General features: G+C 40.4%; 1 protein-coding gene across 1 annotated transcript in view; it reads right to left on the bottom strand.

Moving 5' to 3' along the window:
* Positions 1–2888: 2888 nt before the first annotated feature.
* Positions 2889–26896, bottom strand: part of OIT3 (oncoprotein induced transcript 3) — a 29694-nt gene continuing 5686 nt past the window's right edge. The window contains exons 4-9 of the mRNA XM_075216578.1: positions 15438–15560; positions 14193–14315; positions 12605–12765; positions 9719–10134; positions 5952–6051; positions 2889–3435 (exon numbers count right to left, since the gene is read on the bottom strand). Of these exons, the coding sequence (XP_075072679.1) occupies positions 3262–3435; positions 5952–6051; positions 9719–10134; positions 12605–12765; positions 14193–14315; positions 15438–15560 (1097 nt within the window). The 3' untranslated portion in view covers positions 2889–3261. The remainder of the gene's footprint in view (positions 3436–5951; positions 6052–9718; positions 10135–12604; positions 12766–14192; positions 14316–15437; positions 15561–26896) is intronic.

Genomic DNA, 26896 nt, shown 5'->3' on the forward strand with positions numbered 1-26896 from the left:
GCACTGGTTACATGGCTCACTTTTGCAAGCAAATGTTACTTTTAACTTAATCTTTTTATACATTCAGTTTGTATTTTGAAACCTGGATTAGACAATGTCTTGACTTTACACTAGTAACATTGACCCGGTTATTACCCTCTATGAAATTGTTATTGAACCGGTTAAAATAGCACACAAAGAAGTGTCTGCATGCCTGTGTGTTTGTAAGTGTAGGTATTAGTATTGTACGAGTGTGCATAGACATGTGCTTTTCTACAGGATTGATAAGTGTGTGTTTTATACCAGTGTATATATGCATGTAAATGACTATTGGTGTATTATAAACACACTCATAGACCTCTCATATTACAGCGGATTTTAATATTTTTAAAATAATTTGCAATGCAGGTACTGTGTGCAGACAGTATTGGTTAAGACACGTTAGAGAAAGAAAGTCAAACACTAAAAGGCTTATTACAATAAGGTAATGGGGAAGCAAAGTGCAAGTATGTTTAACTTTGCTCTTGGCTGCAGCCATAATTTAGTAACACGTTTCGGAGCTGCACATGTTTGCTACATATTCTGAGCACTCTCCATTTACATTACTATACACTAATGATACCGATTGCTCTGTTACACACACACACACACAGACACACAACTTACATAAATACTGAAGAGATTCACAAACAATAGGCAGCCTCACAATCATCCACTGGAAATGATACACATGCTATTATGGAGAAGGGGGCTTATATATAATTTTGCAGTATAGTTTTGCTGTACAAAGAGTAACAAAAGAGGGTGCGGCAGGGCCAAGCAATGTAGGGTATAGGTTGTGTTAGGAAACTGAATGTCCATGGACATGCTAATGTGCCCATGACAAGAGAACTTCTTCTGTCCATACAGCTTTGCTCATTTGCATTGGTATATAGATTTAACAGAAAAAGTTGGTGCAAACAAATGATTTATTGTATGTGCAGACTTAGTGCCCAACGATTGCATTAAAAACCTCCAATCAGCCGACATCCGACCGTTTGGTCAGATATCGTGTGAGTGTGTATAGTGACACGATGATCTAAAGTCGTCCCAAAGTGCCGATCATCGTTTCATTTGGTAGGTCGTACTGTTTAATATTTTCCAACCAACCACTGACCGATCATGTAGTGTGTATGCACTCATGCTCATGATCTCCATAGTGTTTACAGAGTCGTGCTCTTTTCAGCCGATTCTAGCGATGAATGTCCCAGTGAATAAATGTAGAGGGTGCTGTAGAAGGAATAATTCATTTGTTCGGTCTGAGACAGATATTTAGTTTCAGAGCCATAGAAGCTAACGAAATTCGTTAGGACATGTGAATAGCTATAACAAGGCGGTTTTAATCAGTGTGACAATAATGAATAAATGAATGAATATTGTGCTGTCATTCTCTGAAGACTGGAGGACCAGATGAAGACCACAGATCTGAAGGTAAATTGTGTCAGTGTGTATGAATCACTAGACTGATCAGACCTTCAGTCGTAGGTACAATCGTTTGAGATAACATGTCGGTCAGAAAATTCTTCAGTGTGCACCTAGCCTTACCCAACTAAAATGTTGTTCCTTGGTCCATAAATGAAAGTGTAAAAGAAGAGTTCCAGCCACGCTCCTATAGTATAACAGCCCTCACCCAACAAGCAGAATCACTGGTTTCTGGTGCCCGAGACATCTGACACTCTTGGTCACTTAACTCCTGGTGATACAGTAAATATCATTGTCCTGACCAATTTTGGATCTCAGAGCTCTTGATGTTGTGACAACCGTCTAAATTGTGCTCTCAAAGCAAGATGATTTGAGACGGAGCATTGAGAGTCATCAGTCTGCTGCTTCTTCCTGACATTGGGGGTCTCAGACAAAGGACCACCAACAGTCTGTAAGCTGAGTAGGCCATGTTTTTTGTGTCTGGAACTCTTCTTTAATTATTTAATTATTACATTCTTAGACGATTGTACCCTATCTTTATGGTCATACCTCATTTACATGGTCTCCAACTTAATGTAGACAAATACAAAGCAAGGTTAGTTATACACGTGTAATTAAACTTAATAATGAAAGAAGGCATTAGCAAATTTTTGATATTACAAACATAATATCTTAGCTTGATAACAAACCCAACCTACAACTAAATTTAGCTCACATATCTATATAATAAATACTTTTTTTTTCCTATAACACAACACATAGGCAATGCCTATAATTGACTTGTGTTTTCTAACCATCAATCAGAAGCATCTAGTGTTGAACTGGACAGTAATGATCCCCTTGGAAATACATTTGGGGCACAACCAGGCAAAAGTTTAGATATTATTTCTAGTTCACAAATATTATATTTTAAATACAAAATGACATACACAATATAGATTTGGGAGAATAGTTGTAAGACATTGTGAGAAACTAATGCCCAGTATGTGAGAATGGAAGGGAAGTCCAGTAAGTTTCTCAGAGGCTGACATCATCTGGATGTCAGTATAATATCTGCAGTGTAGTCTACTCCACATAATCATACTTTGCAATTGTAAACATGCAAACATTACTTATTCAAGAATAGACAACCTTTGTCACTTTTGTAGACAGCTTACATTATTTTGGCATTGACAATACAACATAAGTTATGCAGCATGTGCATTCAGGAAAATTAAAGAATGCCTATTTTTGTCTAGTCTCAATGTTCCATCTAGGAAAGATGCCACATACTGATTGGTTGAGAAAAGGGCACTCTACCTCTGAGATATCACAAAGGTGCAGAAACAGAGCTACAAAGCAATGCTCTAGCCTGAGGCCCACGGCTGTTTAAGAGGCACCGCCAGTTTAATTAAACAGACGTAGCTATAAAAAAAAGGTAAGTGAATGGGAATGATAAAAAAAACCAATGTCTTATAAATTAATTTATTTCCTACCTGATGGCCTTTATTTTTTTTCTATAAACCAAGTTGGAAAAACACAAACAATGTATCAAAGTAAAACATTGGCAATATCCTGGACATATGTTACACCCATTGTAATCAAATGAAAAATAGAAACCATAAAATGTTTTAGCTTCATACATCTGGTGCAAACATTAATGTGCCAGATTTTGACTTCGTACATAGACTGTAAAATGTAAAAAATACGTTTATGGGTTAGATAAATAAACACATGAAATCAGGCAATATTTTTAAATATAATGACTAAGAAGATGGAAAACCAGAATCAGCATGAGGAGGCACATTATGTACAGCACTGTGAATCTAGATGGGGATAAAACTACTCTTCCATATCTATTATGATGGGTCCTCCAGTGAGGAGATGGTTTGACAGATGACTTGTTATCTCCTCTGTATCAGCTGATCTGCGCATCCGGCGACGGCAGCCTTGAGCACAGCGTGATCGCTCATCCGTGGCTCCACAGACCAAAATCTGGCAGTGCAAGAACACCTCCTATATAGAGGGAAACAATAATACATACATTAGGTGTATTTACTGAGAGCTGATGACCCTTAAGAACTGGTCTTGTTGAGGTCCCAAACTCCACTAAGAACACCTAGGTGTGTCATTAAATGCCATTCAAAATGTAATTGTATATAGACCCTAAGTCCAGGGACAGTCCCAGGTTTCAATATTTGTCCATGGAATAGTCCTTTCTTTTATATTGATCGTCAGCACAATCAAATACCTTTTATTCTGCATTTTAGATACAATTCTTGTCATCTATTCCCATTCTCTAGGTTTCATAAATTAATATTTACTACAGAAATATCACACGTATGCATACACGTACATATGTATATATATATATACACACATACATACATACATACATACATACATAGATATCTATCTACCTATCTATCTCTATAGCTAAATCTATATGTATCTAAATCTATTTATATCTCTTTATCTTTCTCTCTCTGTCTGTCTCTCTGTATATATGTATATATAATTTGTTTTCTTTGTGAGTAGAGATGGGCATTTTGTGGGCAGCAAAAATATTCATTTGACTTCAGGTCTATTAATTCTTTAGGAAGCGATGTGACACCATGCAGACACACACTTTGTGCTTCAGTGAATTCACAGGCTGTCTAGTTGGATTTTGCTTGTGCTGGCACAATGTCTGCCTCCACTGTGTGTGGTTGGCAGATACACATACACTAATCCCTGTAATTCTGTCTATCAAAAACTCTACTTATCTGTCAACAAGTGTGTTGAGCCTCCAGACATCACAAGTATAGTTACACATAAGGTTCTGCAGAGTACACAGTGGTTAGAGCGACCTGGAGACACATCATAGCTGAAGGGGAAGAGTGTGTATATGTTTGTTGTTCTTTCCTCGGCTGTCAGGTGAGACACTTACTGTTGACATTACAGAGATCAGTTGGATAGAATATCCAGTTAAGCTTATTTATTAATATGTATTTTCTAAACTGCAGTCACACCCAAACAAACACAACACACAAATATTAAAATACTAAACCATTGAACATATCAATCCACCCAAACACTGTATAAGAAAAAGTACATCTCTAAATGAAATTATTATAGTTTTTAATCAAATCATTTTAATTTGGCACCAACACCCTCTTACACACACCCACCTAAAAAACAAAACACCTTCCAATGTTAAGTACTATAATTGACTTCACATATTCCTGTGACACATTACAGAATTTTTTCCAGAGAAAATATTTACAGGCATTATAAATATTATTATAGCTATATATCTTGAGTTTTCCTAAGAGCTTCATAACATAGGTGCTTGCTTCCTGCTAAATATATGGCATTGGCAATAAAGGCGCTTGTATTTCATAAAGCATTGACCTAAAATGTGTACTGTATCCCTTGTGATGATAGTACCGATCTATATCCAGAGACCTTAACTCATATGCATAATGGTCCGCTTTTATAGCTTAGTGCCATTGTAAATACCAAATTAATGTCAATAATTGGATTGCACCGCACCAAGTAAGCCAAAATACTCCTTTAAAGTCTTTCAATAATGGGATAATTTACCCATAATACTTAATAGAGGGTGCACTCACACACTATTAGAAATCAGTATTACTACAAAAGGAGAGGAAAAAGTGTGTCCAAAGAGTGAGGCACTCAAAATGGCCATAAACTTTTAAAATTGGTATATCTTTATTGTTATTATTTAAAAAAACACAGTCCTTTGAAGGATTTATCTTTCCTGATACCAAATTAATGTATCACAAAGTCTGGGCTATTAGTACTACTGCGCATGCATGAACCAATTAGCCAGGTACATTTTAATTTTAGGTTTATTATTGGTTCTGTGGCTCTGCTTGCAATCTTTCATTGTCTTTTTATTAGCTACTCCTCTACTTTACCATATCTGCCCTGGCTGTGGAACAACATTGTCTCTCACAGCTTTGCATTCCATCACCATAATTTACCATTATAGGTTTTGCCTGGTCAGTGATCTTCCAGGCAATACTAGCTGGCAGCGATAAGAGGACACCTACTGCTTCGCCAACCAGCTCAGAATGCCTCTGCTCAGGCATGACCTGGTATTGCCGGGGACACACATTCACAGTGGAAATGGTCCAAACTTGGGTTTTCACTTCCACTATCCATTAAAAAAAATGATAACGTAAAAAAAATATTAAAAATAAATAAACAATTCCCCGTGAGTCAGTGGGGAAAAATGCTGTATTTAAATACAGTATTTTACCCTTATTATCCCCTGCTATCACCATCAGGAGATAGCAATTAGAGCACTGCTTGTACCACTGCTGTCCACTGTAAATAGCCTTTCACTGAAAAAAACGTGGGAAACCTTTTTACCAGTAGTGACCACTTCATATACTGTGAGAAGCCCTAATTCAGGAGAAAGAGCTCATCTCCCATTGATAAATAAGCCCCCAATGTCTCTCTTTAAGAATGCAATTCTCTATGTATAAATAAGTTAGCACATACTTGAAAATAACAACATTTACCTTGTTATCCTTTCCCACAAATTTAAACACTGGAACCTGAAAGTGTTTGACAAGATGATCTTTTGATGTGTACTGTTTTACAGCATCATCTGAAACACACCTGGAAATAGAGCATAAACATATTCAATCTTGAGACCACCTTTAAAAAACAAGTGACAGATCATCTTATTTTTCAATAGTTGAAAAGTTTTGCAATCTAGCCCAACTCGGAGTGAAAAGCAAACTGTAAAGTTTCATACAACATCATTTCTTCCACTTCTTTATTAATGGCCAACAAGGTGCAACCATTTGTTTATACAGGTTGATACAACAAAGCACACTGCAGAGTTTTGAATACTTAAGACCAAATTTTTAAAATGCGGAGTGAGATCAGAAATGGTGTTAACAATGGCATTGTTAATGAAAACACCTTAACTACATAGTCACAAACATCTAAACCACTGATGTACAACATGTGCCACCCACAAGGCCATTTTGTGTTTTAAGGGAACACATACAGGGAGACTTGGGGCGCAGGGACAAAAATAATACAGCATTTTTTCTGTCCCTGCGTCCCTGAAGTTTTGGGTTCCTAGGATCTATCTCACATTGTACCAGGTCTCATTGTGGCTGTGCAGGTCCAAACTGTAGTGAGACCCAACCATTCGCCAGTGAGGACAGTCTGGCAGTGAATCAGATCAAATGAGCTTCACTGCCAGAGAGTCCCTGCACTGCTGTGGAGCTTAGGCTACCGAGTGAAGCTAAGAGTCAGATTTAACAAGTATTGTGGTGGTACTTGTAATGTCGCAATACCTGCTTTGCCATTTCCATCTCCGGATTCTAATCGCCACCTCGGGGGTTCTAATGATAAATAGGCCACTTTGGCCAACTGTATGGGAGGAAAGGTAATTAATGTGCAGGGGAATGTGTTGCTATGGTGGGCGCATAGTAACTAGCTCTGCGGGTGCTGTGGGTGCATGAACACTCCCAATTTTTGCACTGCCATGAATTGTATCTATGTACAGCACTTTTTTTCAGTGCTATGGAGAGGGGCTGTTGCTATGGGAGAGAGGGGTGTCTGCAGGGTTGGGGAAAGGTGTTACTGCAGGGATGATGGGGGTGAACGTGTTACTGCAGGGCTGATGGGGGGGGGACGTGTTACTGCAGGGCTGATGGGGGGAACGTGTTACTGCAGGGATGATGGGGGTGAACGTGTTACTGCAGGGCTGATGGGGGGGGGGACGTGTTACTGCAGGGCTGATGGGGGGGAATATGTTACTGCAGGGCTGATGGGGGGACACTTGTTACTGCAGGGCTGATGGGGGGGAACATGTTACTGCAGGGCTGATGGGGGGGAACATGTTACTGCAGGGCTGATGGGGGGGAACATGTTACTGCAGGGATGATGGGGGGGAACGTGTTACTGCAGGGCTGATGGGGGGAACGTGTTACTGCAGGGCTGATGGGGGGGAACATGTTACTGCAGGGCTGATGGGGGGAACGGTGTTACTGCAGGGCTGATGGGGGGGGGGGACGTGTTACTGCAGGGCTGATGGGGGGGGGACGTGTTACTGCAGGGCTGATGGGGGTGAACGTGTTACTGCAGGGCTGATGGGGGGAACGTGTTACTGCAGGGCTGATGGGGGGGAACATGTTACTGCAGGGCTGATGGGGGGGGGACGTGTTACTGCAGGGCTGATGGGGGGGAACATGTTACTGCAGGGATGATGGGGGGGAACGTGTTACTGCAGGGCTGATGGGGGGGACGACTTGTTACCGCAGGGCTGATGGGGGGGGAACGTGTTACTGCAGGGATGATGGGGGTGAACGTGTTACTGCAGGGCTGATGGGGGGGACGACTTGTTACCGCAGGGCTGATGGGGGGGGAACGTGTTACTGCAGGGATGATGGGGGTGAACGTGTTACTGCAGGGCTGATGGGGGACGACGACTTGTTACCGCAGGGCTGATGGGGGGGAACATGTTACTGCAGGGCTGATGGGGGGGGAACGTGTTACTGCAGGGCTGATGGGGGGGAACATGTTACTGCAGGGCTGATGGGGGGGGACGTGTTACTGCAGGGCTGATGGGGGGGGGCGTGTTACTGCAGGGCTGATGGGGGGGGAACATGTTACTGCAGGGATGATGGGGGGGAACGTGTTGCTACAGAGGGTGTGGTGCTGCTACAAGGTGAAGGTGTTTCTATAGAAGTGATTGGTGGATTGTGTTACTGTAAAGGTGATGGGGTTAATGGGTTACTACAGAGTTGATGGAAGGGAATGTGTTAAGAGGATTGTTGGGGAGGGGACACAGGTGATGGGAGGAATTGTTATACTACAGAGGTGGTGATGGAGGATGTTGTTACTGCAGTGCTCATGGAGGATATTGTATCACAAAGGTGATGGCATAATGTGTTATAGGGGAGGGCAGAGGTGTGGGAGAAATGTGTTGCTAGAGAAGGTAAAATGGGTTAATACAGAGGTAATGTGTTACTACAGAGATTAGGAGGGAAAGGTAACCCGTTACTACAGAGGTGAGGGAGACTACATGTGTTGCAAAGGGGCTCCCTATGTGACGGAACAGGGGGTGTGGCCACATCAAAATGAAGGTGTGGCTACAAACAAGGGGTGTGCCTAGTACTTGAGTACTTGAAGTATTAGGCTACCCATTTTCCCCCCTGCTCTCCAAGTACCCATTAATTGCCATGAACTCCAATGGCTATGCAGTAAACGTGACATACCCCCAAACTTTCTGACCCGCAAGACCAAGCTGTTCGGACAGTCAGTCCCAATTTGAGACATTAGTCCATGTTAAATCAGAACAGTTGGGAGGTATGTTCAATTCATTACAGTCTCCCATTGTGGACCTCAGATCAAAAAATGTCATGAATCCCTGATCAAAAGTCATGTTTTAAGATTGCTGCAGTCAAAATGAAAAAAACTAGCTTAAAACTAAGAGGGACTAATGTCACCTCCAATTTGAACTCCAAAATGTTGTGAATATTGTCTTAAGCAAATTTAGTTTTTAGAATTTTTCTAAAAAAAACTCCAGGATTCTTTTTTTTTCTTTTTTTTTAGAAAATAACCCACAATTCACCCAATTATATTAACTTCTAGAGGTGAGTGAAATTTATCCAGAATTTTGTGAAAATTGAGTGAAGTTTAATCTTTAAGTTTCGTTTTGCCTCATCATTCCATGGAATGTCATTTTGTAAATTCTCAATTTGTCACAATCAATTCAATCGGCGGTGTGGTGTGGTTGGAGCAGGACTGGGGTTGGATCACAGCCCTGTAATTATCTATTATAATACCATTTAATATATTACTGACGTATACACTATATATTAGAGCTGCATAGACCAAACCAGATTGTAATCTTGAGGGACAGTTGATAGGTATTTCCAACTCTTCAATTCCCATACAAGATGCACAAACCAGTTAGTGGGGGCATGTCATATGTCAACAGGAGAGAGAGTTGCAGAACGGACCTCACTTTTTGGTTTCTAGCCATGCATCATGCTGACTATGTGCTGATATCACAAGCCAGACTCTCTCTGGTGGTGTGGCACTGCTAGCAATGGGACAGGTAACACTTATTGTCAAATTCCACTGGCAAAACTTGCAAGATTTCGTGGTCAAATGTGGAATGAGGAGAAAAATGAATAATTGCGAAAATTTTGCTCATCTCTATTAAACTCTATTTTCTAATTTAGTATCTCAAGTACAGTGATGGCTTCTATTACCATATACAACCAAGTACTATATGAAAAAAAAAAAATGCAACACTTGCCCATCCTGGATTAAGTAATATTTCAGAATTTCATCATTTTTGGAGGTAGGGGTCGCAAAACAACTCTCCACCAGGGTCTCCAGGCCATTCACACGCATCAAAGGTTCAATTCCAAAGTACAGGGAATCTCTGAGCTTGAGTACGGGCAGAGTCTCTTTGTAAGGCTTGTCAAATTCCTTATCCTTAAATATCTCCAGGGTGAAGGGGAATGTTCCTCTGTTGCGCCCCATAATTTCCAGCGGTGAGTTCTTAAGGTTGGGTACATAACCCTCAGAGATGGTGTAAAGTCTGGGGAACTCGCATGTTATAGGGATTAGAATCTTGCTTGTACGAATTATAATGTCCCCATTACTTCCTAGGGTCTGCTTGGGCATTCCTGTCACTAGATTAGTAGCAATGATCTTATCACTCACTACCTGTAAGCATGGGGAAAATGTAAATAGGTGAATTTAAGCAACACACATTTAAAATACAAAATTTGTGATTCTTGGCTTTTACCGATATCATATTTTCTTCAAATTTTTATCTACTATTGACCATATCTGAATTCACATTTAAATGAAACCTGAGGTGCCAACATGATCCAAATATATCATTACAAATTTGCTACCAAAAAACAGCTCCATGTCGCTTTAACACTGTTTTATAACTCAGTCCAAGCACACGGACCTTGTAAGATGAGGGGCTATGGACAGGCCATGGTCATTTATTTATTTCCTTACAATATCTATGTGCACAAAGTGATGAGTTTTGGTGTGGACTTATGTGAACTGATAGTACCTTATACAGGGCTAAAACACCAATTTGTCTGAGGTCTTTTTTCATTTCTTCAGTCTATAAAACTGTGCCTTCTGTTGCTGAAGAGAAACATATTTTTGATTGTTTCCTTTCACTTCACGCACATGGGCATTGTAAGGAAATGGGTCAATGACTATTGTTTCCTACCACTTCAGGCAAATGGGTGTTGTGAGGAAATCAGTAGCTGTGTTGTGAGTTGTAGAGTTATTTGTTTACTGTGTTGTACTGTTATACTATGTACTGTCTTGTTGTTTACCCTCTGTTCGGTGCTGTGAACCTCATGTGGCGCCATATTAATAAATAATAATAATAATAATAATAATATGATGGATAAATGACCATGACCAGAAAAAAATTAATACATGTACCTGTCCACAGCTGCTCAAAGTCTGTGGGCCCGAGTCATTAAGGAGAACAAAGCATAAAAACAGAGGAACTTTGCACCTGGGCAAAACCATGTTACATTGGAGGGGGAGGTAAATTTAAAATGTGGGGACAGATTTATAGTTGGGATAGGGCATGTCCTAGATCAACTTCACATTTCATGAAAAAACAGCCAGTAATAAACTTATGTGCAAAATAATAAACTAAGTTGTAACATGGTTGGTCCAGGAGCAAACTTAATTCTTTTTCTTGCTTTGCTCTCCTTAATGACTCAGGCCCAGTGTGCATGGACTGAGTGATAGGCAGCCATTTTGTGAGCTGAAGCAGTATTTATGTTTCCATGATGTCAGTTTGCTGTCAATATTGGTTCAGCCCACAATATGGCAGACCATGAGTAACATGTATTCTATATTGTGTCAAACTAATACATATAAAAAAGTTAAACCCTGCTACATTACTTGTTTTTCTGGTTAAAGAAAACATGTTTAACATTGTGGTAAACAATAGGCACCACAATAATTAAATACTACACTAGAAGACATATTTTCAAATAATTTATACAATGCCGAAATGTAATACATTCTGCACGTTCATTTGGCAATGACATTAACTTTTAAATAAAGTATCTCACATATAAATAAATAATATTTGGCACTTTCCTGTTATCTGGAGCCATTTGAATAAACAAACAAAATACAACAGACATTTAAAAATGAATTTAGTCACTCTGCCTTCTACAGAAAGAGAGGCTGTGGCATTTTTGAAAAAGAAAGGAATACTGGCAGCTAGGATGCTGTGTCAAAGAAATCAAGAAATGAAGCTGTACTTTGGTTTGTGTATTTCCTGGAATTGTAGATAATCTACTTGTCGAAAGAAGGTCAACATCCGCCGGGAAATTGGTTCACCGACAGTCGTCTACCATTCGTGACAGCCGTTCGCTTCTTCTATAGCTGGGCCAAGGAATTGACATCGATCAAGTCATGCAAAGAGGGATTGGGCACGAACAGAAACACAACCGTTGACTGGAACAACTACATGTGAGAAATCTGCGCCGAGTACCTCAATCGACAGCCAAAACAGAAGATCGGAGGCGAAGGATTAATCAAAGAGAGCTTGTTTACTAAGCGTAAGACCAATGCCAGCCGAGTGCATCCTCAGCAGTGGATCTTCGAAGGACTCTGTCGGGAGACGCACAAGTGATTTTTGGTAAAAGTGGATGGTCGTAGTGCGGAAAATTTAATGACGGTGATTTTGGACAATATCGCAAGAGGCTCTATAATTTACTTGGATAGTTGGCACACCAACAAGACGGAAGAACTGGAAAAGCCCGGATTTCAACATTTGACACTGATGTCTGTACTCAGAGCATTGAACAAATGTGGGGATTTGCTAAATGGTGGAATAAACGACAGAGGAACAACGCAGCAACATTTGAAGTCTTATTTAGCCGAATTCATTTGGAGACTGGAAGTCGGAGAAGACAACGTATTTGAGTCACTTTTGGATGCAATTAAAATTTTCTGGTCTCCGAAAAATAAATTAAAATGGCATAAATTAAAAAAAATGGCTCCAGATAACAGGAAAGTACCTAATATTTCATTATAGAAAGAGGACAGCCATGAAAACATATATTGATCTGATAAATAAGCAACGTGTAACATTTGGTGTATGACAAGAATGTATACCACTGTCGCAGTTACGTACGTTGATGACTGTCCCACAAGTCTTCAGGGTGAAGTTGATATTGACGTGTGTGCCGTTGGACACACCCTTGCAGGAGGAATTAGAGAGGGACAGCTCAAGCCCCCCAACTAGATCCTTTGGGACAGAGACCTCTATGGAGCTTGGTTTACATAACACTGGAACTGAAAACAGAAGCAACGCAAAAGAACACTGAACAATACTGGTTAGAAAAACTTAAGTGGTTAAAAATAAACTTTTACTGTTCACTGTAGCTCTGCAGTATATACCACGGGAGCAGGGGATAGATAAAGGTCACACATCCAGAAAATGCAATTTGTGATAACTTCTATCACTTTCTATTGTGGGAATCCCTGGAGATTATTAGAGGTAGGATTAAATGATCCATCATAGACAGAGCTTTGTAACTGAACAGAACAATCGCTCTCTGTGCAGGTCAAGGCCTCCTGCTACTTTCACACCAGTACATATTGAACATGACAGGGGCTCTTAACTATGTGTGGAAACAGTCAGGGTGCACATTACAGCTTCAACAGAAGAAGACCAACAACTTGAATAATTTTTTTATTTTCAATTAAAAGGAATGTGTCAGGTATCATATAAAGATAACACAAGAGCTTGGTGCTACTTCAGACACCAAAAATATACAGTACCAGGAGCAGGGGAGGGCTGGCAAACTCATCCTGGGGGGCAAGACTCGACTCCGCAGCCTATTTTAAAGGAAAAAAAACCCAGGTGGCCCAGTGATCCAGCCCAAGGTAGCCCATTATGGGACAGGCCCGGGAAGCAGATGCCCCCTTGCCCCCCAGCCCAGCCTGCCCCTGACCAGGAGCCGGTTCCTATTGCTCACAACACAATTTTTTTTTTTTTTTAACATTGGGAAAAGTACACTTAAAAATGTGCTTCTCCTCTAAACTGCAACAACAGCGATGCAAAATGCTTCCCATTCAAAGTGTTTTACTAGACCCAATCTCAGTCAACTCAGAGATGGTGTTGGCAATATTAAGTTCTTTTGTGGAGTGCAATTCAAAAGGATGCAGAGCAGGGGTGATCCTTGCATGGAGTAGGTGCAACAGTGCTTTTTGCATAACGTGAGCTTTAAAATTAGATAAAAGTGTAGAGAGAGCTCATTTTTTAGGGGCACTCCTTGCTGTTCCTAGGGATGCATGGTCATTTCTACTCTGTAAAATGAATTGATTTTTTTATTATTTTTGTCTCAGCCAGTCCCTGTTTTACATATTTATTTGTGAATATTACAAGATGCCTTTTTATCTTGAATCAATTAGAATTCTGGACAGGGCTGGATTTACTTCATTGGAACCTAAGCCACACCCCAGTCATTAGCCACACCTCTTTTACATTCCATAGACCTGTTCTAGTAACACAGCAGAATGCATTCACGTTACACTACACCCATTGGATCACATGGCCTTATTTACATTTGAAGCCACCTCCTCTGTTGCTTAGAGGTATTTCCTGTCTCATGTAAGTAGCACATAGATTGAAGGGTGCAGGACATGACAGGTGTAACTGTTATTTTTAAAGGAATAATAAACATATAATGTAAATGCATTTACATGTTTTTCCATACCTTGACATGAGTGGTTGTCCTCAGACAATACAAGCCCCCGCGGGCACTGGCACTGATATGTATCACCAGACTGCACACAGGTGTGACTGCAGCCTCCATTATTGTTTTGACAGCTCTCAATGTCTATTAGGAGAGATATTACACTGAGCTGGTTAGAGATTCACAGGTTCCACTCACAACAGAGCATCACCAAAATGCCCCACCCTTCCCGCCCTCCAACCGCGCGCCCCCTGCCCGGGATCTCCCGGAATTAAGTTTTAAAAGGTTGGCAAGTATGGCATTACATACTTGTCAAAACAAATCCTAGCCACCCAATCCTGGTTAAGTTTTCATCTACGTGTAATAAATCCCGTTTAAAATACTTTCACAGATATTTGTATAAATAGGTATGTATTATAGACAAAGTGTATTTAATAAATAATGTATTTACGTTACTAATTCTGTAATTAACCTACTGCTTCAGAGAAGATACAATAGTTTCCCACATTGAGCAGTGGTTGTACAGAATGTACCCATATCCTCCTGCATGGTTTTAGCAATCAGCACATTCCAGTGTAACATCGCCACCTTTGGAAAAAATATTCTGAGGTTGGAGATGGAACTTACATATGGAAAACAGACACCCATGAGTTTGTGGAGTTTAATAAAAGTCCACCTTAACAAAGTACAGGGGAATTTTTGCTAGTTTAATATATTGAGTTGTTACTTAGGGCTAGATTTCCTAAGCTGCGGGTTTGAAAAATTGGGGATGTTGCCTATAGCAACCAATCAGATTCTAGCTGTCATTTTGTAGAAAGCACTAAATAAATGAAAGCTAGAATCTGATTGGTTGCTATAGGCAACATCCCCACTTTTTCAAACCCGCAGCTTAGTAAATCTAGCCCTTAGTTTTTGTGGGTATCATTTTGCACAAAAAATGATCACTAATTGGCTAATGGCACAGCAATAGCCTGACAGGATGCTTGAATTTAACTCCCCATTGAAAGTTGCCACGGACTGGCGGGATTGGTCTGTGGCAATTTCCGGTTTTAGTGTTATTGCCGAGTAACCAGACACTCAATCATTATTACAGCTTAACACTTGGGGAACATTTTACCCATAGCAACCAATCTGATTCTAGTTTCCATTTTGCACTACCACCATTCCCACATATTTATATGTAAGACAATTTCAAGACATGTTTTCACATTGGGGTTTCCATGGTAACCTAGTGACAATCATTGTATAATGGACAAGATAAGTCACCTTCACATGTTTTCCCATTGCCGCTAAGCACCCGTCCTGTTCCACAATCACAGCGATGGGAGTTCTTCAAGTTGATACAGACCTCACTACAACCACCATTATCTTGCTCACATTCATTTTCATCTGCAATAGGTTTCAAACAGCAGTTAATGTATGTCCTATAGCAGTGATGGCTAACCTGTGACACTCCAGGTGTTGTCAAACTACAAGTCCCAGCATTGCTCGGCCAGCTATTAGCTAGTTATCAACTGGCAAAGCATGCTGGGGCTTGTAGTTCCACAACACCTGGAGTGTCACAGGTTAGCCATCACTGTCCTATAGATTCACCTTGCCTTAAAATACATTGTTATAGAATATACATTTTCTTTGCAGTGCTGGAATTGAGAAGCATGTAAGACATAAATAGCAGATAATATATGGGGGGGGGGGGATATGGTGTCTGGTAATTGATGAGGTGCTATACGTCTTTGGGGCTTATGCATCAAGGCAAAGATAGAAGAATGAGCAGCACATTCCCAGAATATTAACATTTATATTCATATGGAGACACAATAGAAATAAAAATTCTACTCAAAAGCTTACCAGTTAATAGTGAAAAAGGATAAAAACTCAGGGGCGTTCATATGCAAGTGCGTATAGTAGCGGCCTGCAGATGCAAGTTAGGCACATCTGATTGAGGTGCACCATATTTTTGGTTACACATATCAGATGTGTTCCTTAACAGACAGAAATGTTGCTCCTTCACAGGACAGGTGTCGCTTTCAAGTTTAAGATGATTGACACATCTATACACTAGATATAAGGCTTGCTATTACTTAAGACGCATGTAGTTGAAAAAAAACAACTTGGAATGTAAGTTGTCTCGAGCAGCACTCACTGGAGCCTGCGTGACGCGTGTGTGACAAAGGGTTAACCAAAAACAACCACCTGGCCGGTCTAAAATGATTAAATCCTTCCCTATCTATGCCACACACTAGCTTTACCGTACCAACTATGCCACCACCAAGGTTTTTTTTTTATGAAGAGCGGACACTCTTTTTTTTAGGAAGCCTTCGGTTCTCCCTTAGAACTAATCTAGCACAATATTCTTTAGTCAGAGTTCACATAAACCACAATGTTCTCCCCGGTTTTCAAATCTGTAGCGTTTTGACCAAACGTTTGCGTGAATTCATAAGAACACAGAGACTTGAACTTAATAAGTGTAATTTAATATGGAAAATACATCCACAATGCCTAAGATAAAACAGTTAGTAAAATGACATACAAATATAATGCAATTGTTTCTAATAAAATAAAAAGTATAAAACACAGAATTGATAACTCACGTATGATCAAATTTCTGGTGCTGGGAGAAGCAGAAAAATGGGACACTCTTCAATATCAGATTGACTCCCAAAAGTGAACATATTCTTAGAAGTATACTACAGTTTTAAAGACTGCGGAAGGGCCCACAACCCCCCTGCCTGTGATGTCAGAACTGAAAGGTCTATGTAAATGCAAATTAGGGTTTTATGACTACTGTGGACACAACTTCTAAGTCAGGTTTTAAATACCCTATCCCAACTTATTACCAGAATGGCTTACAAACATGATTTTACCTCCACACCACAGGCCATAAGTACCCCTTCATCTGCATACCACACATGCCTCTGGTAAGTATGATATTGGAGAAAATTATATGATATTTTACTGTGACCATATTCAGCTGAATTTGTCAATAAAGAGATATTTTCAAAGACTTTCACTTTGCGACCTGCCGTAAATGATACAAGGTTCCACAATGGATTAGGGCTCTTATCTACCAGCACCCTTTGGGAAGTTTAACATAATCAAACATATTGATTTAAAAAGCTCCTCTGAGCCGTGTCACACCATTTCTAGGAATTAATTCAAAAACACATATTTGCACATTTCTATGGCCAGAAATTAGCTTGCACATGACATAAGTATATAGATGCATATTTCTGCAAACGTGCATTTGTTACATTCAACTCTAAACATACATAATCAATCAGTTTGGGGTGGGAAAAGTAGTGTCTGATTGATTGGTGAGTGTTGCAATTTTCTACAGTGACAAAGATCACGATTTGCAGCAGACAGTGCCCTAAACCCGGCATATTGTTGGCAAACGTTTCAGGAGGTTCTAACTATGCCAGGGGTCAGTGGTGCAAGAAGACATGCCAGCCACATGCCATATATTCAGGCGGATATCTTTCATGTTTGTTGTAGATGGACACATTAGTGTATGAGCCCAGAGCGGTGCATTTTCTTGGATAGTGTGTCCATATTTATTCATTCAATATTTTGCATGCAATTTTGACAATTCACAATAAACCCAGTTGACAAAAAAGCCCAGATTTACTGCAGTATAACCTGCAACATTTAGTGGTACTGGATTGCTGCCCATTAGAAAAGAGATGTTACATCACACACCTTCCCCAATCTATATAATGTAGCAGTTGCAGTGGCCTGTGTATTGTCTAGAGGGATTTCTATTTAAATGTTATTGAACCAGCAGGGATATTTATTTCATTACTGATGTCGCACAAAATTCAGAATGTCTTTGTTTTCAGCCCCTTTCTCTCATTTCGCTTTCTGTCTGTCTTTTCCTTAACAACCCTCTGCTGTCCTATTTGTCTTGAAGTTACCAGATTTCTATCATGATTCAACAGGAATAAATGAATAGATCAGGAATAGCTGCTGGCAGATGATTTTTCCATTGTGTAAGTTAGGGTGGCTATAAATCAGAAAGTATTCAGCTTCTCCTTTACTGGCAAATGGAAAAACTAAAATATTCTTGGCCTTACCAATATAGTGTTAAAACCTGCTCATCCTTTATCTCCAGAAAGGCTGCTGATTATCCACTTAGCTTTAGAAAGTTTCCCTCCATATATCATGTCTGCATGAGATGGGAGTTTAATGACTCTTGTTGGAACAGGTAATGCTCCAAATCAAATTGTACACTGACTCTGAGCCATAGAGGAATGAAATAAAGGAACTCGCTTCCAAACCGTCGTCGCTTTACCCTGTTACTGTGTTTCCATCGAGGGCACTACTGTATTGTCAATCAAAGACTAAGTTACAGAGCAAAAATATTACTACTGGTCAGCTTGCTACAGTTCATATATAACGTAAATAACTGAATAATGAGAGACAAGTTCCACCTTCATAAAACATATAAAAGTATTTGAAACAAAGTAAAATTCCTACATGGCTCCTTTTGTTCGTTAACCTTCATTGTTCAATTCATCATCATCATCATCATCATCAACATTTATTTATATAGCGCCAGCAAATTCCGTAGCGCTTTACAATTGGGAACAAACATTAATAAGACAATACTGGGTAATACATACCAGTGGCGGATCCAGGGGGGCGATCGCCCCCCCTAGCAGGGGCTTGCTGCTGACGGCTGCACAGTATGTGCAGGTCCGTTCAGCAGTGACAGTGTGCTGCCCGGCTGCTCTGATTGTGTTTTAAACACAATCAGAGCAGCGGGACAGCACACTGTCACTGCTGAACGGAACTGCACATACTGTGCAGCCGTCAGCAGCCGTAGAAATTAGAAAGGGGGCGGGGCCTAAATCGCCCCCCCCCCCTAAAATCCCCCCCCCCCTAAAATCGCCCCGGGTAGAGCAGTTGCCTAGATCCGCCCCTAATACATACAGACAGTGAGGTAGGAGAACCCTGCTCGAAAGCTTACAGTCTATAGGACAATGGGAGTTAGAAACACAAGGGCATGTGCTACATCATATTGCACAATGGACGAGCCAGACTGCAAAGGTAAAAGTACTGAGTGGGCTGTGTGTGTTGCAATGTTGGTCAGAAGGTTGTTGTCTTGCGTTAGCAGTGTAGAGGATGGCAATAGGGTAATCTAGGTAAATTAAGATGATGATTGAGGAATATCATAACCTTGTCTGAAGAGGTGGGTTTTCAGTGAACGCTTGAAGGTTTGAAGACTAGAGGAAAGTCTTACTGTGCGAGGGAGGGAATTCCACAAAGTAGGTGCAGCCCGGAAAAAATCATGTAACCGAGAATGGGAGGATGTGATGAGAGTGGAGGAGAGACGTAGATCTTGTGCAGAACGGAGGTGTCGAGTAGGGAGATATTTCGAGACAAGTGAGGAAATGTATGTCGGTGCAATTTTGTTGATGGCTTTGTATGTTAGTAGAAGAATTTTATATTGGATTCGTTGAAATACAGGCAGCCAATGTAGAGACTGACAGAGTGGCTCAGCAGAGGAATAACAGTTTGTAAGGAAAATCAGTGTAGCCGCTGCGTGCAAAATAGATTGTAGGGGTTCAAGTCTGACTTTGGGAAGACCAATAAGGAGGGAATTGCAATAGTCGATGCGGGAGATGAGGAGTGCATGAATTAATGTTTTTTGCGGTGTCTTGTGTCAGATATGTGCGTATTCTGTAAATGTTCTTTAGGTGTATGTAACATGATTTAGATATAGAGTTGATGTGGGGAATAAACGACAGTTGTGAATCAAGGATTACACCTAGGCAATGAGCTTGCGGGGTGGGATTTATGGTCATGTTATCGACAGAAATAGAAATGTCAGGCAGGAAGCTTCTGTTCTTGGGTGGGAATATTATTAATTCAGTTTTTGAAAGATTGAGTTTGAGTTGGCGAGAAGACATCCAAGATGAAATGGCAGAAAGACAGTCAGTAACGCGAGACAACACAGATGGTGAAAGATCAGGAGAGGATAGATAAATTTGTGTATCATCCGCATAGAGATGATACTGAAATCCAAAGGAGCTTATTAGTTTTCCAAGAGAAGTGGTGTAGATAGAGAATAGCAGAGGACCTAGGACTGAGCCTTGTGGAACTCCAACTGATAAAGGAAGCGGAGCAGAGGTGGATCCAGAGAAATTAACACTGAAAGAGCGATTAGATAGGATGAGAACCAGGATAGGACAGTGCCTTCAAGACCTAGGGATTTCAGCGTTTGTATGAGGAGAGAGTGGTCAACAGTGTCAAATGCAGCAGAGAGATCCAGGAGAATTAGAAGAGAGTATTGGTTATTATTTTTTGCTGTGATCAAATCATTGACAACTTTGGTCAGCGCAGTCTCTGTGGAGTGTTGAGAGCGAAAGCCTGACTGAAGAGGATCCAATAAGTTGTTTGCTGTAAGAAAGTGTGTGAGGCGTGTGTAGGCAATTCTCTCGAGAAGCTTGGAGGGGCATGGGAGCTGGGAGATGGGGTGGTAATTTATGAGAGAGTTAGGGTCAGAATTCTGTTTTTTTAAAATGGGAGTAATCACTGCATGCTTGAATATAGATGGAAAAATACCAGTAGAAAGAGATAGATTACAGATTTTAGTTAGAGGGGGAATGAGCACAGGAGACAGGGACATACCCATTTGTGAGGGAATGGGATCAAGAGGACAGGAGGTAGAGTAGGAAGATGAGAAGAGAGTAGAAACTTCCTCTTCATTTGTGGAATCAAATGAAGAGAGAGTGTCAGAGGGTGCTACAAAGGAATTGAGCAGATTGCTTGTCAAGGGAGACACCATTTCAAGTCTGATCTTATCTATTTTGTCCTTGAAATAGGAAGCAAGATCCTGTGCACTGATGTTAGTTGGAGGATTTGGGGCGGGAGGATTCAGAAGAGAGTTAAATGTGTTAAAGAGGCGTTTGGGGTTAGAAGCCTGAGCATAGATGAGAGATTGGTAATATGCTTGTTTAGCAGTGTCCAGAGCATTTCTGTAGGAGTGGTAGATATCAGTTTATGTGATGAAATCATTAGAGGCACAAGATTTACGCCAGTGACGTTCTGCTTTACGAGAAAGTTTTTGTAGAGTTCGTGTTACTGTAGTGTGCCATGGTTGGCAACGAATTCTACGCGAAGTATGTAGTGTCGCTGGAGCCACTTGATCTAGAGCAGTTGCTAGGGTTTGATAAAAATGGGGTACTGCCCGATCAGGGGAGGAGAATGTAGAAATTGAGGAGAGAAGATGTTGGAGAGAGGTGGAAAACTGTTGAAAATCAATAGCGTTGATATTCCTGCGGGTACGAGGAGGCTTGGAAGAGTTTGACACCAGGGAGGGTAAAGAACTGGGGGTGAGCGCGTAGCTAATAAGGTGATGATCCGAGAGGGGAAAAGGAGTGTTAAGGAAATTAGAAACTGAGCATAGTCTCGAGAGAACAAGATCAAGACAGTGGCCATCCTGATGAGTAGCAGATTCAATCCACTGGGAGAGGTCAAGTGAGGAGGTTAGAGAGAGTAGTTTGGAAGCAGCATTGGAACATGGATTAGAAATAGGGATGTTGAAATCACCCATGATGATGGTGGGGATATCAGTAGATAAGAAGTGAGGGAGCCATGCAGAGAAGTGTTCAAGAAATTGTTGGTGTGGACCAGGGGGGCGATAGATGACAGCAACACGCATAAAGAATGGGTTTAAAATCCTAACGGCATGTACTTCAAAAGATGTGAATGTGAGTGAAGGGATACTTGGTAGAACTGTGAATGTGCACTGTGGGGAGAGAAGTAGTCCAACCCCCCCTCCTTGTCTGCCTCCTGGTCTGGGGGTGTGGGTGAAATGGAGATCACCATGTGAAAGGGCTGCAGGTGAGGCAGTGTCTGAATGCGTGAGCCATGTCTCTGTTATTGCTAGAAGGTTGAGGTTGTATGAGAGGAAGAGATCATGTACGGAGGTAAGTTTGTTACAAACAGAGCGTACATTCCAAAGGGCACATCTAAAGGACTTTGGAAGAGAGGGGAGACAGGTTATGTGTTTGAGGTTTGCCATATTTCTGTAGTGTTCAGATATATGTGTGTGGGAGAAGTGAGGGGGACCTGGATTAGGTGATATATCACCAGCTAATAGAAGCAGGGAGGAAGAAAGGTAGGAAAGATGATTGTAAGATGTGTGTCCTTTTAGTTTCTGGCGGCAGGGTGAGGCTGTTAAAGTTATTGAATTTAAATAGCAAAAGAGTTCATGAGTGTTCACTAGAGGTGAGTGAAGTAATGAAGGGGCAATGTGGACAGAGGTGTGTGTTGCAGTATGGGTGAGGGATGATATAGTCCTAAAGAAAATGCCATGAAAAGAGAGAAAGAAAAATATTTTGGCAAGCATTGGGACTAGTAGTCAAATAGCAAAAGTGAGGAATTAAAGGAGTTGCCTAATTGCAATGTCCAGTGTAATCAGATAAGTAGTGCAGAGCTAGGCTGCAGCAAATGTAGTGTGTTCCTGGATGTCGGGATAGTATAAAGTAATGATGTGGGGAGCCATGTGGGGGAGTGGGTGGAAGTGTTGAATGGAGAGCAATAAAGAGCAGGTAATTGAGTAGCTAAGATTTTGCAGACTCATGAGAGAGGAGATTGGTTGAAAGACAGTATAATTTCTTTCTACATGTAAAGGGAGACAAAGCTTAAATAGAATTGAAGTACAGTGCTGAGATAGGGGACTGAAATAACTGTAGCATGGGTAGGGAGTGGTTGAGCAAGTAGTACAGCAGTCTGATTAAACAGAGTGGATTTTGCATTGAAAACAAACTGACAAATAGAACAAACTTTCATGAGATGAGAGGAAAATGAGATCAGAGTCCAAAACAGTCCTCATGTTGCATGTAGCTTGTAGCCAGAGGGAGTTGAAAATATCAGAGGTAGAATATGGAGTTTCAGGTGAGTACTGACTGTTGTCCTTGTGTAGCTGAGTTAATAGGCAGAATGTTCTTCTCCTGTTTCCTCCGGTATAACTCCGAATTATGCTGTTTAAATTTCTTGTTTCACACTTGTATCTATACACACTTAGAGCTATACACACTAACTAATCAGCCATCACTGGCTTTGCAGCCATTCTACTATGAATATATCTGCTTAACAGACACATGTGATCAGAGTACTTCAATCAAGCCCTCAATAAACCCCCCCCCCCCAACAAACCTTAGCAGTAAAATGTTTAAACAAACAAACAGTGAAAGAACAACTTGCAATAAGGCTGTAGTAGTAATTACCATTAGAAATAAAAATGCATTTTCTTAATTCTGATCAGACTGTTTGCAATAGGGCAATAAGGCTGTAGTAGTAATTACCATTAGAAATAAAACTGCATTTTCTTAATTCAGATCAGACTGTTTGCAATAAGGCAATAAGGCTGTAGTAGTAATTACCATTAGAAATAAAACTGCATTTTCTTAATTCAGTTCAATGATATTGGGTATACGAGGTGACTGAGAAAGTGGTCATCATCATCAATTTATGTAGCGCCAGCAAATTCTGTAGCTCTTTACAATTGTGGACAAACACAGTAATAAGCAATATTGGTTAATACAGACAGAGAGGTAAGAAGGCCCTGCTCGCAAGCTCACAATCTCTGGGTCAATGGGAGTTCGATACATGAGGTTAAATCTACATATTGCATTTCGGTCCAGCCAGAGTGCAAAGGTAAAAGTGATTCGTATGCTATGTGATGCAGTCACACAGTAATGTTGGTCTGGGCTCAGAGAGTTTTTGCCTTGGGTGAATTGTGTAAAGTGTGGTAGTAGGAGGGTGGTTAGGAGGTTGGTTGAGGAATAATATAAGCTTGCCTGAAGAGGTGGGTTTTCAGAGAATGCTTGAAGGTTTGTAGACCATAGTGAAAAATAGATTGTAGTAGTAAGAGTCTGTTTCAGTGAAGACAAGAAAGAAGGGAATTGCAATCGTTAATGCGGGAGATGATGAATGCATAAATTAGCGTTTTTGCAGTGTCTTGTGTAAGATATGAGCGTATTATGGAAATGTTTTTTATATGCATGCAACATGATTTAAATATAGACTTGATGTGGGGAACAAAGGATAGTTCTGAGTCAAGGATCACACCTAGGCAGCGAACTGGCGGGATGGGATTTATGGTCATGGTGTCAACAGAAATAGAAATGTCAGTTAGGTAATTTCTGTAGTCTGGTGGGAATATTATTAACTCTGCTTTTGAAAGAGTGAGATTGAGTTGGCAAGAGCAAATCCAAGATGAAAGGGCAGAAAGAAATTTTGTGACAACACGACGAGAGATCAGGAGAAGATAAATTTGAGTATCAACCGCATAGAGATGATACTGAAATCCATAGGAGCTGATTAGTTTTTCTAGAGAAGGGGTGTAGATAGAGAATAGCAGAGGACCTAGGACTGAGCCTTGTAGTACTCCAACTGTTAAAGGAAGCGGAGCAGAGATGGATCGAGAGAAATTTACACTGAAAGATTGATTAGAAAGCTAGGAAGGGAACCAGGATAGGACAGGGTCTTGAAGACCTGGGGATTTAAGTGTTTGTATGAGTAGAGAGTGGTCAGGGTCAAATGCAGCAGAAAGATCCAGGAGAATTAGAAGAGAGTAATGAAGGAAGCATGTGAGGAGAGTATAGGCAATATAGTATAGACAATTCTCTCTGCCCATTGACTCCACTACTCCACTGTCTTTGCACCTTTTTCAGTTGTTCTAAACCTATTAGTTGCACCTATGCTAATGGTCACAGATTTAGCCTGCACTGAATATACCCATTGCACCGCAGTAGCTGGGCTGAGAGTTGTAGTGTTATTTGTATACTGTATTGTACTGTTATACCATGTACAGTCTGGTTGTGTGCCCTCTGTATGGCACTGCAGATCTCATGTTGCGCCCTATAAATAAACAAACGTTAATAATTATAATAATAATAATACTCCAAACACATACTGGTAGGCTAATTGGCTGCTAACAAATTGACCCTAGTCTCTCTCTCTGTCTGTCTGTCTGTCTCTGTGTGTCTGTCTGTCTGTCTCTGTGTGTGTGTCTCTCTGTCTATCTGTGTGTGTGTGTGTGTTAGTGAATTTAAATTGTAAGCCCCAATGGGACAGGGACCGATGTGAGTGAGTTTTCTGTACAGCGCTGTGGAATTAGTGGCGCTATATAAATAAATGGTGATCATGATGATTATAATAATCACCTGACATTGTCAGTTATGTTTGTACGGCATCATCTTTTATTTCATCATGTATGGCTGATATCTTGCTGGGGCACTGATGAAGAGTATATAAATCAATTATTTTATATTTCATTTTATAATACATGAACAGAAGTTGGTCTGAACAAAGTCTCTCCTCCCCCCACTAGAAACAGAAGGTTTGTGAATGTTTGTGCAAGTCTGTTTAGTTGGTCAGAATTAACATGTGAAAGGCTGTGATCCGTTTCCTGTGGAAAGGTAAAGTCTGCCCAGTAGAAAGGTATCATGTTATGTAGCAAAGAGCACAAAGGGTCTCTTGGTGCCCTGCTCCCAGCCTGATAAGACATGTAGACACAGCTCCTAGCTGGACATGCTGGAAAGTAAGTTGTCTCTGGCCTTTTAGGCCCTGGCTAGTAGGAAAAATGTGATTGAATGGAAGGTAAGTGCAACTTGAAATATATAGTTTTGTGATGGTCTGTAAATGGAGTTAATTTGAATGAAGTGTAATGTGTTTCTGAATGGAAGATGGTTGAATCTGGATATATACATAGTTCTGTGTGGTTCTGTGTCAGTTTAATGTTAAAATGGAGTTTTGTTAGGTTATTTAAATGGAATTATCTGAGTTCAGATAAAATGGAGTTAGTGAAGTTTTGGTCATGGTAGCATTTGTGTAATGGAAATTGCAAATTCTGTATAAAGGAAGTGTATGGTTATAGTTTGTTTAATGCAGTTTAGTGTAAAGGTATAGTAAGTGCATGGAAGATATGCATGTTAGATAGAATGTTTGTGTTGGAAAAGTATTTCATGGGAAAGTGAAGAAAAAGTGTATATGGTATATATTTCTGAGATTTTGATTTAGATGGTATTGGAAAACCTGCTATGCTGCTGTTGAAGAGTGTGGCTGAGATCAGGACTTAGATGGTAGCAAATGAGTGGATTGTTCAGGAAGTGGTCAGATTTAAATATAACGTTTTGTTAGACTGTTGGTTTAAAGGGTAGTTTGTAACTCTGATTCTCTGAAATAATATGGTTTATTGCTGGAAATGTTGATGTAGTTAATATGGCAGCAAGGTGAAATACCATGTGTTTAGAGTAGGCTGACTTCAGACAATAGGGAAAATGAATCTAGAAGCTTCATGCTTGTAAAATGGCTGCCATCTAGAAGCTTTCATGTGAAGGGAATGTGGACAGTGAATAATGGCTGGTGGACTTTGACTGAGATAAGTGAAATGAAGTGATAGATGGATAAATGGTAGAAGTTTAGAGACAAATGTGAGAATATTTGGAAGGTTAAAATGTGTGATTGATTGTGTGTCTCTCTCTCTCCCACAGGTCTCCGCCTCCTCCCCCTGCACACATTCACACACCTTTAGACAATAGTTAGTCAAAACACAGACACAATGACTTGTATATTTATAGCACAGGCATTTGACTGCAATGTATTGTATGAAACAACATCTGTGGAGTTTGTATAAATACACTGTTTACGGTTTTATAATATATGCATAGATTTTATAATTAGAATGTTAATTAATAATACAACACGTTTTA

The sequence above is a fragment of the Mixophyes fleayi genome, chromosome 6, assembly GCF_038048845.1.
Source record: "Mixophyes fleayi isolate aMixFle1 chromosome 6, aMixFle1.hap1, whole genome shotgun sequence".
NCBI classification, from domain to species: domain Eukaryota; kingdom Metazoa; phylum Chordata; class Amphibia; order Anura; family Limnodynastidae; genus Mixophyes; species Mixophyes fleayi.